We start from the raw sequence: 16,606 nt of genomic DNA on the forward strand, positions 1-16,606 counted from the left end.
AAAGGATCAAACCCTTAAATAGATTAAATCAGGTTTAGTGTGGTAGGAAAGAGCTGACTTGCTCAATGAATAGGAGTGGACAGCACTAACTTTCTGACACAGGAACCTCTCACTTAATAGCAATAGTGCAATGCTTAAATTGAATCAATTTACCAACACAATATTTAAAGCTAAGGGGATTTATTCAGATTTCATTTAATGTAAGCATGATTCACAAAAAAGTCTTAATCATCTTACTGAAATCCTGATTGTCTAATCAGGATTGTCTGAAATTGCAAACCAGCTTAGATTGTCCACATAATATAAGATATATGGCTAAATATAGGTATTATTACAGGTGCTTTTTTTTAGTATGGTTACAGTACATGGACAGTCACAGGGATACAGAAGTGAGTTTAACTTTAAAACAGTTTGGTCCGTGATGAATTGGTCTGGAATATTCCGCCAGAGAGAATGACTTTAAAAGCATGTCTGAACCAGCTGTAGAAAAAGGCATACACTATAGGATTACATGTTGAATTGAAATACCCCACCCATAAGAACAGGTCGAACAGAAGTGGTGGCACTGAGTATCCGGTGAACGGATCTATGCAATTACAAAGGAAAAATGGGACCCAGAATGATAGAAACACACCCATGATAATGGCTAACGTTTTGGTGGCCTTTCTTTCCGACTTGTTTATGTTGGCTTTTTCCTCTGCTGTGTTTTTAATATGAGTGTTGGTACTGTGGATTGCTCGTGCCTGTCTTCGTGCAGTGTGCAGTATTTTCACGTACACACTGAGCATCACTAGGGCTGGAATGTAAAAGCAAAGCATTGAAAACACAAGAGCTCCCACCTTGGCTTGAAACACTGTACAGGAACCCTCACAAACAAAGTTGTTGTAGTAAAAGTCCTCATTGCCCAGAATATTGAGCTCCAGAAATATCATCCCAAATCCCACTAATACAGATATGGTCCAGCAAACGAAGATCATAAACACAGTGGTATTGGGAGTCATTTTACTGTGGTAGAGAAGAGGGTGACACACAGCGTAATATCGATCTAAAGAAATTATACACAGGTTAAGAATAGACGCAGTGCAAACCGTGACATCAAGACTGCTGTGTATTTTACAGAATATGCTTCCCAAGTACCAGCAAGTCTCCACAGAGCGTAGCATGCTGGGAGGCATCACCACCCCTCCTACAAGCAGATCAGCTACAGCCAGAGAGACAATGAGGTAGTTAGTTGGTGTGTGCAGCTGCTTGAAGTGAATAACTGTTATGATCACCAGCAGGTTTCCGATCACTGTTAGAAGAGATGATGCACTAAAGAAGATATAGAGCACAACACGAATTTCAAGAGGATAATTCAGTTTCAGACAAGAGCCATTAAGAGAATCGAAACAAAGTGGAGGTTTCTCCAAGGTTCCGCTTTGGTTAAAGTTGATTATGGTGTCCATGTACAGCGCACACACTGCCTTCCTATTCTAAAACACATAAATAAAAAGTTGAATGGTCACACATTTATCAAACACAAATTCACTTTAACATATAATATCATTAATCCAGAGCATGCATGTTCATATTAGTCTTTTAGAAGAAGAAGAATAAGAAGAAAGAAAAACATGGTAAAACAAGGCACTGGTTACCCTGTAAACACTGTATTTATATTGTAGCATAGGTCTTATAATAATCCATAAACATCAAATCCATTCTACAATAATTTAATAGTCATGTTTGCTGTTAGAAAACTAACATTACCATCAGCTCAGTATCATACCTCTTCCTGTAACATGTAGTTGAGCCAGTCTGGTGAGAGAATTGCCTCAATTTATTGTCCAGGTCAAACCCATTTGGTTTCCCTAGTTACCTTCCCAGTAGACAACCAAATGTGTCTACAAAAAAAGATGCAACACAACCTACCCCTACCTATTTGCAGTGTTGGTATAGTTACCTTAAAAAAGTCATCTGATTTCTGATTACTGATTACACCTTTAAAAAGTAACTTAGTTATTTTATAGATTACTTGATTTTAGTTACTTTATTAGTTACATTCAGCAGTTGCTGACAACACCCCCTGCTGCCTAAACATAAAAATGACAGGTAGTGTTGCCAATATTCACTGATGGGACTTGCTCTGTGCTGTGCTGCAACTCCAAGGGCCCAGTTTTAGTAAACTATAGGCAAACTATCAACCACGCAGCTTGATTTAAGGCGTCAGTGTGATTTTGCAATTGTATCAATGGTAAAATAGCAAAAATAGCTAAAGTACACCTTGCATGTCTCGAAGCACATAAAAGGCAAGTACTAATTATCCTAATTAATCATGGGTGTGTTTTGGGTATAACATGAAATAAACCAATAAGCGTGACTTTGCAGGATTGGTATTTTAATAGAGTGTCATTTCTGTGCTTTTAAGCAGAAGGAACTGACCTGCTCGTTCACGCTGTAAAGGTGCGTGTGTGTTAAGAGCGGGGATGTATGTGCACTAATGTGCGATAGCACACCTGTCTAATCATTTTAATAACATGTATATTCAGGCCTATCTGAACGGGATTAGTTTCTCAGTGTGTATTATTATTATTATTATTATTATTATTATTATTATTAAGTTTTAGTGTGTAATATTATAAGTTTTGCTAAATAAGAATTTATGTTTTGAATGTTGTTTTGGCAATGCTAATCATTTGTTCATTTGAGGCTTGGTTTCACCTAAATCCAAATGTAAACATTAAAAAATACTATTTAAAAATTTCTCAACATTTTCTGTACACTTGTGTTTAAAGTAAGCTGTACAGATGTACAGAGTGTCTCAATTATACACCACACTATTTTAAAATAAAATATTCCCAGCTGCCAAAAAAATTAAAAATAACATAACTGTGAGCTCTATTTTCTTTTATACATACATATTCTTACATATTTATTTTGGAGACCACTTCCCACGAGTTTCAGTTTTTAATTGGTTAATTTTAAGTATTATTCATACTTTTTTTCAATCATCTTTCAAGTAATTGTTTTAATGCTGAAATTAGGTTGTACCAGAGGTCAGGTGGCCGCTAGCTCGCTCTACGAAAAAGGTAAGCATTATTTTTATTTGTTTGTCTTGATTATGTATTGTGTTCAGAGCTGTAATTCGTATCTATGAGAGGTAGGTATAGATATTGGTTATTAATAAATAAAGTAAGTAAGAAGTAAGAAAGACAGCAGGCTCCAGTTTGTGTACCTAAACCGCTGCTTGGTGAATCTGAGTCTGAGGTAGTAACTGAACTAGGTTAACGCTAGCTATCTATGTAGTTAGCTTAGCAAGGTTAGCTGGACAAGGCTAAGACCAGATAATGCTAAAGTCTGATAAACTGCCGCGTTGTAAAACTGCCTGGGTTTTATGGTGCAACTTTAGCTAAATATATTTTATTATTTATGAAGAAACTAGGTTAAATAGAGCCTGTGATGAAGGTAAGGTAACTGAACTAGGCTAACACTAGCTCGATTAGCTGGACAAAGCTAAGGCCAGGTAAGTCTGATAAATCACCATTTGTGCCACTGTGAGGGGACAATTTATTAGGTTTATTTTGTAACTTTATAGTTTATTATTACCAAACAAGGTTAAATAGTACCCTTGATAGAGTTTTAACCTGATGTAACTAGCATTATGCTAGCTAGCTAGCTAGGTTAAGTACACATTGTTTGGCCAACTAAGAGGAATGATTCAAGCAAAAAGTATAAAGTTAGCTTATTTTTGTCGTTTTGTTTTGTCGATGCCCTTTTGCTACACCTCCACCTTCCTCCATTAATGGCCAAAAATAACATGGTTGCTAACATACAGTGCAGCACACTGACATATATTTTATAAAGGTCAACATTAAAAGTGTAATAAATACAACATTTTATATTATAATTTTATAATTATAATTTAATAATTTTCTTTTTAATGCAGAAGGATAGGTAATGGCTTTACAAATTTCGTTTAGTAAAACTGTGATTTATCTTATAATTAATTTTCCTAACATGCTTGTATACATTCTCTGTGTAAAGTGTTTAAAAGTATTTGCAATATTCTTGAGTTTTTGTAAATCTCATATTTTGGTTTTATAAGGCCAGTCATTTTTATATGTAACACATTTATTTTTTTCTGCAAATTACACTGCAATGTTGTTTAAACATAAGTATTCCATATCAGTGATTTATTACATCCAGATTTATTTTAAACAAGATTTTATTCACTTTTTACAACTTTCATTAAGACACATATTTTTTTAAACTGTTTTTGAAAAACTCAACATATTGTCATAGTTAATTTAGAAAGGAATTGAACTTAAATCAATTTTGATTCTCAAACCAAATAATTTGTTACTAATTTAATCATGTCTTCTAACAACCAGTTTTAAGCAAAAGGCTCATTCTTGGCCTTGTTGTGAACAAACATTTCTTTAAACCTTAAAATTCATCATGCTGATGAAGAATTTTGGAATAAGATCTGTGTGAACGTGGGGCACATAATTTAAACATCAGGCTTTTAAAACTTTGTTCAGTCTTCAGTAGTATGTAGTGTGAGGGTGCTGGCACATTAAGTTCTGAGGTGATAGCATGAACATATCATAGAAGCAGTGACTAACAATATTCATGTATTTATGAGCAGCAGGATTTCTTTATTTTATTTTATGATGCTTATTGAATACACACAGATGAACAAATTTTCTAAAGGAAAACGTCTATATATATTTTAATGAGAAGAAGCAGAAGATGTTTTTATCAGATCAGTTACAACGCAACTATATCAAAGTTTCGCAAGTGCTTAAAATTACCTTCTTGCTTTTCATTCTTGTAATGAAAAAAAAAACAAAAACATTTTTGTGTGTAAATGTGTGGAATGAAATGTACCTACCTAAAAATCCAAATATGTTTTTTTGTCGTATATGACTTTCTAACTGCACCAGAATATAATTCTAGCCTAAAACACTATTATATTTATTCTGATGTAGATTAAATCACTGTGTCTAAAGTTTCTTACTGGTTCTGTTATTTGAATTCTCATTAATGAATCTTTTATCAAATTACACTCTGCACTGTTCTATGAGTTTTATGTTTTACCAGACATGGATTAAGCTTGGGTCTAGATTAAATTGTCTTTTAATAGGCATTTTATCTGGAAAACTGCCCCTGTAGTGTTGATTTGTAGTGTGACTGGTAATCCTAAAAGTGAAAAAGGGTGAAAACTAAATGCTTGTGTAAATCACTGAAACTTCATTGCATTTATATGCATGTATCGGAAAGGTTTAATGAGTAGAGCAGCACAAAAAAATCGTACATCTAATCTGAGGATAATTCACTTCTTGAAGAGTTTTCATTAAATATTTTACCAAGTAGAACATTTCTGACTGCCTGTCTAAACCAGCGGTAAAAAAACGCATAAATGATAGGATTACAGGCAGAATTTGAATATCCAATCCAGCTAAGCACTTCAAACAACTGTGGTGAGCCAGTGTAACCAGAAACTGGAATGATAATGCTGTAAATGAAAATTGGTGCATAAAACAACAGAAAAACTCCCATGACTACTGCTAGTGTCTTAGTAGCTTTTCTCTCAGATTTGCTGATGCTTACTGTCATTTTCTTACGAGCAACCTGTGCATTGCGGATTAAACGTGAGTGCCTTTGTGCAACTAAATATATTTTAAGATATATGTAAAGCATGACTATAGCAGGCATGTAAAACAAGAACAGGGAAGTGGAAAGGCTTGCTACTGGTGTCAAAGAAATCATGCAGAGTCCTTTGCAGACTCCATCTTCCTGGTAAAAGGTGGCACTTTCGTCATTAGTGAACAGGGGGAACATCATCACCAGGGCTGGAACTGTAGAAAAACTCCAGCAAACCACAACCATAACAAGAGTAGCAAGAGGGGTTATCTTATTGTGGTACAGCAGAGGGTGACACACGGCATAGTATCGATCAACAGAGATAAACGCAAGATTCAGTAGAGACACAGTACACAATGTAATGTCCAGACTGCTGTGTATTTTACAGAATACTATCCCCAAATACCAGCAAGTCTCCACAGAGCGTAGCATGCTGGGAGGCATCACCACCCCTCCTACAAGCAGATCAGCTACAGCCAGAGAGAGAATGAGGTAGTTAGTTGGTGTGTGCAGCTGCTTGAAGTGAACAACAGCTACAATCACCATAAGGTTCCCAAATAATGTAAGAAGTATAATGACACCAGTAATCAAATAAAATACAATTTTAAAGGCCAGTGGATAGCTCAGTTTTTGACAAGAGTTAGGATGATCATAACAAAGTGAAGTGTTTCCTAAGCTCACATTTTGGAATAGGCTCACAACCATCATGGTTTTCTTTATCTGTAAGAAAAAAAAAGATCATGTCATGAAATTACATATATTTTTAAATATTACATGTGGCCAAATATAATTCATTATTTAATTTAGCAAGAATAAAATAATTCTCTAGTTGTATAATGATAATATAAAATAATACAAAATATTAGTCTAGTAAACACTACTGTAGAGCAAAACAGTCCATGTCATTATAATGAAGAATCCAGTTTATATTTACCAATATTAATAGCCTCATAAAAACATGCATACATGATTTCATATATTTCATCTCAGTAAGTTTTTCAGTCATGTTTTCATTCAGTTGGGACTTACCTCAGAATACACACAAGTGCAGCTCTCATTATAAAGAACATTTCATTTATAGGCTTGCATTCTTATTAGAACCACCCTCCCGCTTTTGTCCACAATCATTTCAACCAATAACAACACTGAACTCGACAATTTGGTCACCTTAAACCCTTAATCTGAAAAGCTGACCCAATAGTTAGTAAGAAAAACACATAAGACTTTTTTTTTTTTTGTCAAGCAGTATTGCCACTGAAGTGCGTCAGTAAGACTGTGCCTACAAGCTGTTTGGATTACAAGCTTCTGGAACAGCTTTTACTGAAGACATTTATTTGCATTTATTTTTAAACAAATATACACTATATGTCTAAATGTTTGTAATCCGTGTATCATTCGTTCATTTGATATTCAATTGAGAATCAAAATCGGAAAATTAAAAAACCAATTCGTTTTTTCGTTTTTTCGTTTTTGAATATAATACCAAAAAACGAATAACGGCTTGTATTTTGTATTTTTATTTGGTTATCCAAACAAAAATTGGAAATTTAAAAAACGGACCAGGAGCCGAATTTGATTTTGATTTTGAACTTGACCCATTTGTGTGCCCCGGAAGTTACTGATTTGTTTATTCTTGGTGGGTTTCTGTTGCGCGGGAGTTCACTGCAGTGTTATCTACACAGTCTGTATTGCTGTAGGCTTTGGATGGAGTTGAGGATGGAGAGTTTTATCTTGTTCAGAGGAACTAAACGCGTTGCAGTGAAAGAAGACGATATGACAACAGAAAAAATCGGCAGGATCTTTCAGGTGTTTGTCTAACGTTCCGTAGCTAAATGTCATATTTAGTTAATGTTATTCTGTGAATTGCCGCCTACTAAATATGACATTTAGCTACGGAACGTTAGACAAACACCTGAAAGATCCTGCCGATTTTTTCTGTTGTCATATCGTCTTCTTTCACTGCAACGCGTTTAGTTCCTCTGAACAAGATAAAACTCTCCATCCTCAACGGCCCTCTCCAATTCTGTGTTCGATACATGTCTTTTTCGCTTAAGGTCGTGTTGAACACAGAACCTTCTAACACTCATTGCAGAACATCGCTGGATCCCCATTTGCTGCAACGTGCACGAAATCTCTTCATGCGTCTTACCACCTTCAAAAAGATCTTTAATTAGGCCAGAATGTGGTTCCAGTCCGGCCATGCTGCCTACAGCAATACAAACTGTGTAGATAACACTGCAGTGAACTCCCGCGCAACAGAAACCCACCAAGAATAAACAAATCAGTAACTTCCGGGGCACACAAATGGGTCAAGTTCAAAATCAAAATCAAATTCGGCTCCTGAATCCGTGTATCATTCGTTCATTTGATATTCAATTGAGAATCAAAATCGGAAAATTAAAAAACCAATTCGTTTTTTCGGTTTTGAATATAATACCAAAAAACGAATAACGGCTTGTATTTTGTATTTTTATTTGGTTATCCAAACAAAAATTGGAAATTTAAAAAACGGACCAGGAGCCGAATTTGATTTTGATTTTGAACTTGACCCATTTGTGTGCCCCGGAAGTTACTGATTTGTTTATTCTTGGTGGGTTTCTGTTGCGCGGGAGTTCACTGCAGTGTTATCTACACAGTCTGTATTGCTGTAGGCAGCATGGCCGGACTGGAACCACATTCTGGCCTAATTAAAGATCTTTTTGAAGGTGGTAAGACGCATGAAGAGATTTCGTGCACGTTGCAGCAAATGGGGATCCAGCGATGTTCTGCAATGAGTGTTAGAAGGTTCTGTGTTCAACACGACCTTAAGCGAAAAAGACATGTATTTTCTGTTGTCATATCGTCTTCTTTCACTGCAACGCGTTTAGTTCCTCTGAACAAGATAAAACTCTCCATCCTCAACTCCATCCAAAGCCTACAGCAATACAGACTGTGTAGATAACACTGCAGTGAACTCCCGCGCAACAGAAACCCACCAAGAATAAACAAATCAGTAACTTCCGGGGCACACAAATGGGTCAAGTTCAAAATCAAAATCAAATTCGGCTCCTGGTCCGTTTTTTAAATTTCCAATTTTTGTTTGGATAACCAAATAAAAATACAAAATACAAGCCGTTATTCGTTTTTTGGTATTATATTCAAAAACGAAAAAACGAAAAAACGAATTGGTTTTTTAATTTTCCGATTTTGATTCTCAATTGAATATCAAATGAACGAATGATACACGGATTCTCAATCCGTGTATCATTCGTTCATTTGATATTCAATTGAGAATCAAAATCGGAAAATTAAAAAACCAATTCGTTTTTTCGTTTTTTCGTTTTTGAATATAATACCAAAAAACGAATAACGGCTTGTATTTTGTATTTTTATTTGGTTATCCAAACAAAAATTGGAAATTTAAAAAACGGACCAGGAGCCGAATTTGATTTTGATTTTGAACTTGACCCATTTGTGTGCCCTGGAAGTTACTGATTTGTTTATTCTTGGTGGGTTTCTGTTGCGCGGGAGTTCACTGCAGTGTTATCTACACAGTCTGTATTGCTGTAGGCAGCATGGCCGGACTGGAACCACATTCTGGCCTAATTAAAGATCTTTTTGAAGGTATTAACTAAATATGACATTTAGCTACGGAACGTTAGACAAACACCTGAAAGATCCTGCCGATTTTTTCTGTTGTCATATCGTCTTCTTTCACTGCAACGCGTTTAGTTCCTCTGAACAAGATAAAACTCTCCATCCTCAACTCCATCCAAAGCCTACAGCAATACAGACTGTGTAGATAACACTGCAGTGAACTCCCGCGCAACAGAAACCCACCAAGAATAAACAAATCAGTAACTTCCGGGGCACACAAATGGGTCAAGTTCAAAATCAAAATCAAATTCGGCTCCTGGTCCGTTTTTTAAATTTCCAATTTTTGTTTGGATAACCAAATAAAAATACAAAATACAAGCCGTTATTCGTTTTTTGGTATTATATTCAAAAACGAAAAAACGAAAAAACGAATTGGTTTTTTAATTTTCCGATTTTGATTCTCAATTGAATATCAAATGAACGAATGATACACGGATTATTCTCCTGGTCCGTTTTTTAAATTTCCAATTTTTGTTTGGATAACCAAATAAAAATACAAAATACAAGCCGTTATTCGTTTTTTGGTATTATATTCAAAAACGAAAAAACGAAAAAACGAATTGGTTTTTTAATTTTCCGATTTTGATTCTCAATTGAATATCAAATGAACGAATGATACACGGATTGTTTGTGGACAATCCTTCTAATGAATGCATTTAGCTACTTTGCCAATAGAATAGTCCTGTCAGAGGCAGACAAACATATTTACACTATGCCTAATGCCTGGCCTGGGTAAGAGGGGTGTAAAACCCACAATACTAAGCTGTGGAGCAGTGGAACTGTGTTCTCTGGAATGATGGAGCTTCACACAGTACTTTTAGCATGATTTGGGGAGTTGGGAATCAGGTTCTGCATTTTTCTAAAACGCACCGGCTACAATGGCCATAATCTAAAAATGTCGAAAAGTGTCAAGATTCAGAAAAAACTGTTTTGTTTAATTAATTCTATTGGACTAGCAATGTGGAGTGACTCTATATATCATCTATGCACAAGATATTTCATAATAATTTACCCATTACCCTAACACATTCACCCTTCTGGTATTCTGGTATTCACTGTCACATGTTCAATAGGAAGTTACATTATCTTAACAGACCAAATGTTTTTTATTCTGTGTAATGCTTTAACTTTAAATCACAAGTAAGTAAATAAGACTTAACAGTGCTTTAATTCATGAAAAACTAAACTTGTTATAATATCTTCACATTAAAAAAAATCATAATACTAGGGATGTCCATATCTGATCCAGTGGCCAATCCAGGAATATTTTAGTCGATTGAGTATCAGTATTTTTATCCCATGTTTTAACCACAGTGTTCAGAGGGCAATATGGTGTCTATGCTGCACCATTATTGAACATTGTACCCCAGTACTCAATTCTCAGAAGTTACAAAAGGTGGTAAATATAGAGTGGCACTATTTTAAACTGTTTCAGAAAATCTCTGATTTGCTGATCAGAGAAACACATGCCATTCTTTAATTTACAGAATGTTCAGAATTAATCGGAAGCTAATGCTAATATCAATACACTACACTACAAAATAGGCTGAAAGCAGGCCACGGCACTATGTATAAGTATCTGCTATAATTTTTTTATATACATTTTATTGCCTTCAGTAAATAATGTACATGATGATGTTAGATGTTTGAATTTACCATTCTACCTAAATGCTGAAAATGTGTTTTAGGTGCTTTGAACTTGAACTTTGAACATATTCAGCTTGGAAGAAGGTGGAACAGGTTATTTACATAAGAATCCAAGCTTAGTTTATGTGGACTGTTGGTCATTTCTGCACAGTTTAACAGTTAGAGCTACGCTGTGCCTTTAAGAAAATATAATTCCTTAATTTATATATATGTATAGGAGGCTCTCTCCCATGAAAGTGAGGTAGTAGAGAGTGACCCCAGGGAAAAGAGGGTAAGCTCAGACAGCAGCGTTGGGCTGCCCCACCATTTTGTCTTTACTTATTACTCGAGTAACACTATTAAGAAACTCTATGCTGTACTTTTCCTTTATGTATGAATGGAATGAGTAGCAGCCGTGTGACCTTGCATTGTATGGTCGGTGTAGTAAATAAACTAGCCCCTCGTTGTAGCCCTCTCCTGTGTCCTGAGTGCTAATCACTAACAGGTAACTACACACCACACAGCCTGCAGGCCCAAAGCTTCCTAATTCCCCGCACTAAAGGTAAATTTAGTATAGTCCAATATAACAAAAAAAATATATAAAATAAAAAAAGCAGAAATGTATAAAAAGCACTTAATATCTACTATAGGCTCAATGTGTGCTTTTAATGTGGAAGGGAAATATGTTTTAAGCCGGAAGGGGAAGTGTGAACAATAAACTAGAAGCATTTTACTCTTTTTTTTTTTTGAGGAATTGGTTATTCATATGAGCAGTACTACAATAAACTCATATATTCATTCCGTGAATCATTACATTGATGTATAACCTTGAAGTATGTTTTTTTTTTTTGTAGAAGATGGATTTAAATTTCAGAGCAAGAAAACTGCTGACAGATTTTTGGATGGCCTGTAAATATTTCAATGAACATTCTTTATAGCATTGTTTAAAATTCATAAATACATTTTAAACATTAACTAATGGTTGTTACATTAAATTCATCTTTTTAAAATGAATTGAGCCAACTGAAATCTTTTTGCAGCATTAAGATGACAAAAAATGTGACACTACAAATAAATACATTTGGCGTCATAATTAGCCTATTATTAGTGGGGACAGTGTTTTAAAAGATAGTGGGATAAAAAGCAAAACATTTAAATTAAATTTTTTTTAATGGAAATGGTGAGATTTATAGGCCTGCTTATTTGTAGATCTTAATGGGGTATTTTACAGTGTGTAGAGAATCACAGACAGCACTGGAGATGTACTTCAAGTTAGTGATATGAAGTATATCATCAAACCAGTATCCTTCACAGATTCTCTAACAAATTAAATTAATAATATACATAAAAAAATAAGTATACTAGCACATACAATTAGATGATAAAGGGCCTCATTATGTAAGAACAGGAGGAGTTTTTTCATTAAGAGATGTACTCTCTCTCATTCATATTAGAATACATAATAATACAAAACAACAGAAAATGCAGTTCTCTGTTAAAAGTAACGATTATGAATCAGATCCAGAGATTTTAAAATATTGTTTTATTCTTCTATTAACACAAGTTGATTCTTGAGGAATTAGTTAAAAATATTTTACCTAGTAAAATAGTTCTGAGAGCTTTTCTAAACCACCTGTAGAAGAAAGCATACACAATAGGATTGCAAGCTGAACTTGAATAACCAATCCAACCAAGCGCATCAAACAGTTGTGGCACAACATTGCACCCAAAAACAGTCACGGTAAAATTGTAGATAGAAAGTGGTGCCCAAAATGACAGAAATGCTCCCATTACAATGGCTAATGTTTTAGTTGCTTTTCTGTCTATCTTTCTATTAATGGACTGTCCTCTGGGTGTGTTCACTTGAAAAAGTGTGTGGACAACTTTCCGTGATTGCTTCTGTGCAACAAGATATATTTTAAGATAAATAGATAAAGAGGTACAAAGAGAACATGGAAACTGACAAACTTGTTATGGGGCCGACAACCAACGCACAACTTCCCTCACATAAAAGATCAGTGTATGCTTCTATGTGTAGCAGGTTGGGTTTGTTACCCCACCTATACTGCTGGTGAAGCTGTGTGGCTGCCTTAAATTACTGGGCGGCCCCTTTGTACTCTATATATGGGTAGGGGATGACTATTCATGGTGCACTTCCTGTTCCCCCCCTCCTCATTTCTCCGGGCTCTGACTTCCGTGCCGGCAGCGGTCAGCGTGGAGTTAGCGCGTTTGGTTGGGTTACTTCTCAAGAGTTTCAGGTATCTGGTTACAGTATTATGGCGTAATATGATAGTTTGGCTTAATTATTAACTTTTTATTCGCTTGTAGTTGCGGGTTCGTGGTGTTATTGCCAGTCCAGCGCTGCTGTGTGTCTCTGACTGTGTCAGTGCAGTTTCACTTTCACTAAGGTATGCCTGCTCCTTTTTGTGTATGTTTTGGCTGTGTATATGGCGCTTAGCTAACTTTTATTTCTTGGGTTGTGGGTCAGTGATGGTGACTGGGCTGCTTCGTTGTAGCCATTGTTCTGCTGGAGCTGCTGTGCTGTAGCCATTGTCTGCTGGAGCTGCTGTTTGCCCTAGCCATTACCTGCTGCTGTGTGCTGTGGTCATTGTCTGCTATAGCTGCTGGGAGAAACTGATGCTCTATACTGGTATGAATATAAGCTGCATTTGTTTTATATTGAGTATTAGTTAAATTAATTGTAGCTTGGTGCATTTGTTTATAGGTTTTAGTGTCCAGATTGTGCTGACTGATTCCAGCCTCCCCACAGTGCTGCTGTTTTGCCTGCGTTTATTTAGTTTTGTTACATTAATTTTCATTTGCTCCTAGTTATTTTGAGTTTTTGTCTTGCTTTTCATTTCATTTGTTAAATCAGCTTTGAGTTGCCCTTAGTTATTTTGATATTTTGTTGTATTGATTTTCTTTTGTCTTTATTTTGAGTTAAGATTTGCTGGAGTTTATCCTTGTGTGTATTTTTTTCTTTATTGGATTAAAATTATATTTTTTATATATATATATATATTTCTGATTTGCTGTTTTGGACCTTTGAGGTTTATTCTGGTTTATTAATTTGGGTTTGCTTTTGATTTCTTTTTGGTCTATTTCTGATTTATTGTGTGGAGTTGCTTTTGACCTAACCTCTGTTTATTTAATTTTTTTTGCTGAGTTTGCTTCTGATTTAATTTATTTTGCCAGATTGAACTTTCATTTGTCCATTTACTTTAACAAAAGTTTAAGTTTGTTTCTGTGTTTTTTTTTGAATTAACAAAAACAAGAACGGTGGTTGTGGAATTCCCTTCTTGGCTGTGTGTTTGTCTTTTTAGTGTTGGAGTGGTATAAGGTGAGGTTGTAAGAGACCAGGGCCCATAAAAAGATAAGTACATTTCGAGCAATTGTAATTGGTCTCTCTCCCTTCACCGCTGGTAGCTTCTTATAATTGTTTTTTTCCTTTGTGTCTCTTAGTTGGACCGGAGCTGTGGGCCAAAGCGGCGGGTTCGGGGATGTGGAATGCTGTTCACCTTTCCTGTAGTGTAGAGCACGCTGGGTGTTGAGATGTGTGGTTTGTAGTGTTGACTATTTCCTCTTCCTGTACTTTCTCCTGCCGTGGTAAGCCCTCAGCCGAGTTCTTCCCTAAATTGGTTTTTTAGTAAAGTAAATTCTACTATTTCTAGTTTTTATACTATTGTCCAAGAAGGGAGTTCCTGGTCTGCCCTGTGTGTATGTGGAAATATGTTTTAAAATAATTGTCAATAAATTTTCTTTAACTGATGGTACCCCGTCTCTGGCCTCCGAGTGTGTTGAACCTGGGTGTCTTATTCTCTCTTAGGCCTTAAGTGCCAGCTCTCTTTTCCTAGAGGTGAAGTCACCTCTGGGTGGCGTAGTCGTGCATTACCAAAAATTATCCCACCACTGCCACATATGCCCAGAACATTTAGCTCAGGATATACAATTCCCACAGCAGCAGCCACAATCCAACACAGTGATCATTACCAGGGTAGTAAATGGAGTCATTTTACTGTGATACAGCAGTGGGTGACAGACTGCATATTAGCGTTCAATTTAAATAAATTTAAGATTTAAAACAGAGGCAGTACACAATGTAATATCAAGACTGCTGTGTAATGTACAGAATAAACTCCCCAAGTACCAGCAAGTCTCCACAGAGCGTAGCATGCTAGGAGGCATCACCACACCTCCTACAAGCAGATCAGCTACAGCCAGAGAGAGAGTCAGGTAATTTGTTGGTGTGTGAAGCTGCTTGAAATGAGTTATGGCTATGATGACCATAAGGTTTCCACATAATGTTAGAAGCACAATGACAACAATGACAAAATATGCAGCAACTCTCACAAGCAGTGGATAGATGAACTTTTCACAAGAGTTAGGATGATGATCATAACGAAGTGTTTCCTGTGGTCCAGTTTTGGTTTACCCCCATGTCCTTCATGTTTGACCTCTGCAAAGGAAGCACCTGTATAGAAAAGTATGACGTAATATGTTTCTATTTGTACACAAATGCAAAGAAATACATTTTCCTGTTTAGCAAGGAAATAATTTTTCTTACAATATGTTTCCTTTTTTGTTACGTCAATAAGCTTTAGCCATATTGTCTGTCAATTCCAGCCTTACCTCTGCCTGCACTCGAGGGCAAAGCCAAATCTGATTAAGAAGAACATTTCATTTATAGGTTTGCAGGCTCATCAGGACCACCCTTCTGCCAAACATTGTTTTGTTCTTGTCCCTGGATACACAGCATGGCAACTAACAAACTTTATCAAAACATCATTTAGCTGATTTGACAAATTTGAGTTTTTTGGCTCTCCTCGCTGGCGAACACAGTTAAGCACCTCGGCTTGGAAGTGGACACGCAGCTGCTGACACCTGTCAAGTTTTGGATTTAAAAATAAGGGAAATTTTCCACCGCCTGCTTCGAGCCATCCCACTAGCCCAACCGAGGTTCAATATCTCTTACATTTTAAGACATGTTTACAAGAGATCTAAACTAACCACCTGTGAACCACTTACAAACCACAATTAGATTATCAGAATGTAATAGGTGTTCCTTTGTTGACACTGAAATGCTGTGGATATTCTTACATATGTAATTCTTATCATACAGCCTAAATAAAACCTTTTCTAGATATTTACATGAAATCTTAACTTTTTTGGCAGGAATGCACTCTTTTATATGAGATATATATATTTAATGGATTTAAAATTGAACAAATTCTGCAAAATGACCGTTGGTGACCTAAAAATAGTATCATGAGCTTTTACAAAAGGACATGGACCAGATATATTCCACAAATAAATATTAGTCCTAGGGGGCCTACACAATTAATAATCTTTCATTAATACTTCAGTCCAGTCCTGATCAGTTCAGTTAATTTCAATCCTCCCCACATTTTTTCTCTCTCCAGCTCAACCATCTCTTCCACCCCTTCTAAAAAATAAATTACACTAACAAACCCTGGTAACACTTTATTTTAAGGAACACAAATTAGGCGCTTATTAATGTCTTATTATTTGCTTAACAAAGCCAAAATTAGACATTTATAAATGATTTATTCTCTACTTATTTGGCTTCATTCTGTGTAAGTGTTATTGGTGCTTAATTTGTGGTCTGTTATGTAGAAATGATTAATAATGGCTGTATTAGTTCTTAATTAGTTCAGAATAAACGGCTTGTACTCTTGGGAATAATTTGATATATCTTAATAAT

The 16,606-nt window shown here is 35.7% G+C and overlaps 2 protein-coding genes and 1 pseudogene across 2 annotated transcripts; all 3 read right to left on the reverse strand.

The window, feature by feature from the left end:
- Window positions 1–163: 163 nt before the first annotated feature.
- Window positions 164–1,601, reverse strand: LOC103035296 (trace amine-associated receptor 1-like). The gene has a single exon (XM_022667875.2). It carries the CDS (start codon window positions 1,443–1,445, stop codon window positions 402–404), a length of 1,044 nt encoding a protein of 347 aa, XP_022523596.2. The 5' UTR covers window positions 1,446–1,601; the 3' UTR covers window positions 164–401.
- A 2,735-nt stretch (window positions 1,602–4,336) lies between these two features.
- On the reverse strand, window positions 4,337–6,331 carry LOC103035599 (trace amine-associated receptor 1-like). Its single transcript, XM_015608494.3, has one exon. It carries the CDS (start codon window positions 6,328–6,330, stop codon window positions 5,296–5,298), a length of 1,035 nt encoding a protein of 344 aa, XP_015463980.2. The 5' UTR covers window position 6,331; the 3' UTR covers window positions 4,337–5,295.
- Window positions 6,332–12,438: 6,107 nt separating this feature from the next.
- On the reverse strand, window positions 12,439–15,331 carry LOC111191819 (trace amine-associated receptor 1-like; annotated as a pseudogene).
- Between the last annotated feature and the right edge of the window lie 1,275 nt (window positions 15,332–16,606).

Source organism: Astyanax mexicanus, chromosome 1, assembly GCF_023375975.1.
Source record: "Astyanax mexicanus isolate ESR-SI-001 chromosome 1, AstMex3_surface, whole genome shotgun sequence".
NCBI classification, from domain to species: domain Eukaryota; kingdom Metazoa; phylum Chordata; class Actinopteri; order Characiformes; family Acestrorhamphidae; genus Astyanax; species Astyanax mexicanus.